General features: G+C 32.6%; 1 protein-coding gene across 1 annotated transcript; it reads left to right on the top strand.

Annotated features, from left to right (window-relative positions):
* Positions 1-1,759: 1,759 nt before the first annotated feature.
* Positions 1,760-2,538, top strand: LOC139126621 (tripartite motif-containing protein 2-like; the record flags this gene model as incomplete). The annotated part of the gene is made up of 1 exon (XM_070692676.1): positions 1,760-2,538. A coding segment is annotated over one exon (779 nt), but the record flags the coding sequence as incomplete, so codon positions are not given.
* Positions 2,539-3,022: the final 484 nt, after the last annotated feature.

Raw genomic sequence — 3,022 nt, 5'->3', positions numbered from 1 at the left:
TTTTGCTCATATTCATTGAAATTTTGTCACTACCTTTAAACATAATAATGTCCTATCATGTACAGTGTGTAGTTCTAAACATTTCCATATTTCAGAAAAGAACCATACACCCATAATATCATTTATGCATAATTTGGGGTAAAAAGTGGTAAAAGTGGAAGTTTTCTGTCACATTCTTGATTATAAGAAATAAAATTTCCATATCGCTCACTCATAAATTCAGTCTTTGATGTTTTATTGTGCAATGTGAGTGAAACAGAAGTTGTCTGTCACTGAAAGTCATTAGCATAATTTTGTGGGAAAACCTCAAAAAATGCCATTTTATGGCAAAATTTACTCTATGTGCTCATAATTGGTAAATGGCATATAAAATTTTTATGTTTATAAACAATTTCCTATGGTTTACAGGAAACAGTAATCTGTTGTTCAATTTTATGCTGTTCTTTTACATCTTGGGTGGAACTTTTTATCATGCCCCGCATTGAAAAGCTAATATTATCTTCATAAATATGTCTTGACACCTCATAATGTATCATTTTCACTTGAAATCAGTTTCAGCAAATGACCCATGACAACTTAATGCCATTTCTAAACACTTTTACAAGGCCTGGCTCACAGACTATACGAATGCAACGAACATCAACAATTAAACAAATTTGCAGAATATAACCAAAAAAAATTCTAATATTGGCTCATCAATTATGCAAATTAATAATAAGTGATACAATTCACAGGACAAAATGTGATGACACGGCAAAAGCTTTGGTAACATTTCCACGAAATTCAACCATATTACACTGAACTATTGTTGATAACTGCCTAATTACCTAAATTAATTAAATATGCAAATTATTAATTACATTAGAGATAAAATTCACTGGACCAAAGGCAATGACATTGCCATGACTTTAGAAAAAATTTCACAATATTGCAGCATATTACAGTGAACCATAATTGAGCTACAGCCTAATTACCTAAATTCATTAATTATGCAAATTGTTAATTATATTGGAGATAAAATTCACTGGACCAAGGGCAATGACACAGCAATGACTTCAGTGAAAATTCCGCAAAATTCTAGCATATTACACTGGATCATTATTGAGATACAGCCTAATTACCTTAATTCATTAATTATGCAAATAAGTCATTATCATAGAGATAAATTTCACTGCGACCAAAGCAAATGACATACCAGTTTTCAGTGAAAATTCTACAAATATCTAGCATTTTGTACTGAACCATAATTGAGATATAGCCTAATTACCTAAATTCATTAATTATGCAAATACATGATTACTACACAGATAAAATTCACTGGACCAAATGCAATGACACGGCCATGGCTTAAGAAACAATTCCACAAAATTTTAGCATTTTACTCAAATCCATTATGGAGATAAAGCCTAATTACCTTAATTCATTAATAATGCAAATTACTTGATCAGAGCAATTTTTAATTATTACCTAAAATCTTAAGAATGTCAAAAAACCACTGTCATTACTCAATTGAACAACTACTAGCATTTAAAAAGAGGTGAAAAAGTACAATTACCAGCCTGAACGATTGTTTATCAGTGAAATATACTTATTTATGCAAATTAGTACAATTTTTACTGTTTTAATTTTTTATTAATGAGATTTTTTCAAGAAATTGCCACCTTCATGTCAAAAAAACCATATTTCAATGGCAGTTCTATTGTTTTATCAGCTGGTGACCTTTAACCTACATTTGCAAATTGTTACCTTACACCTATAGGTACACTACTGTCCAACACTGTCAGGGTTTTATTGTCCAGAGATGGCAAGGAATCATCAGATGAAGTCTTTTACCCATTGGGATTGACAATAAACCAGAATGGACATGTACTTGTCTGTGACTCATCTGGCAGTGTGAAGACAGTAACAGCAGACACTGCACAGATTCTAACATCTGTCACAGTTCATGGCTTACCTCACAATTTCAAACCATACGACACAGCAATGGCAGACAATGGTGACTATTACACAGCGGATAGATACAACCAATGCATTGTAGTGAGTGATGCAAAGAGTGAAGTGAAACAAATAATAGCAATGGGTAAACTGAAAGACCCCACTGGTGTATTTGTTGATAAAGACAGAAATGTTTTCATAGCAGACTACGATGCAGACTGTGTAATCAAATGTAATGGAGATGGGGACATTATTTCAAGACGACAACTCAGTCAGCCCTACTCTCTGACCATGAATAGCAAATATCAACTCATAGTGTCATGTCGTGGTGATGTAAAGTGTATCTATGTTTTGGACAGTAATCTTGAAATATTGAATCAATTTGGAAGTGATCACTTAGAGTATCCATTGGGAGTTACAGTTGACAATGCAGACAATATTTATGTGGCAGATAGTAGGAAGATAGTGAAATTTGATAGACAGGGTGAATACCAGGAAACTGTAACTGTAGATGGAATCCCTTACTACATTGCAGTGTTTACAGACGGTAGAATAGTTTATTCAGATAGCAGTGATCTCACTGTCAAGGTCATTTACAAGTAAGAAATCTGAGAAGACAGTCAATGCAAATATTGCAGCAAATACAATTGTACAACTGAACAACCTACAAACACATCATCACCATGACTGACACAATTTTCCTGATTTTCTCATCAAAACTCAATATTTTCTCAGCCAAGTTTGGGTTAGAATTTCTCGTTATGATGTCAGGAAATGACTCCAAGTGGAATTGAAACCCTTGGATGAAATTTTGTATTTTTTTCAGAGTGAATTTTCTGTAAAATGTGAAGAAATTGTGATCCGCTTTGTTTTGATGCCATGAACAATGTCAATAATTTCATTTTTCTCAGAAACTATTCATAATTTCCTAGTCATGTTGGGGTTAGAATTTCTCATCTTGATGTAAGGAATCCAATAATTTAAAATTAAAGTCATTGGTTGAAATTTTGTATTATTTTCAGAGTCAACTTTTTTGTAAAATGTGAAGAAATTGTGATCAGGTTTGTTTTGATGCAATTGTTTTGAC

Source organism: Ptychodera flava, unplaced genomic scaffold (genome assembly GCF_041260155.1).
Source record: "Ptychodera flava strain L36383 unplaced genomic scaffold, AS_Pfla_20210202 Scaffold_108__1_contigs__length_254589_pilon, whole genome shotgun sequence".
Taxonomy (NCBI): domain Eukaryota; kingdom Metazoa; phylum Hemichordata; class Enteropneusta; family Ptychoderidae; genus Ptychodera; species Ptychodera flava.
The sequence above is the reverse complement of the archived record's forward strand: the minus strand, read 5'-3'. Positions and strand labels throughout refer to the sequence as shown.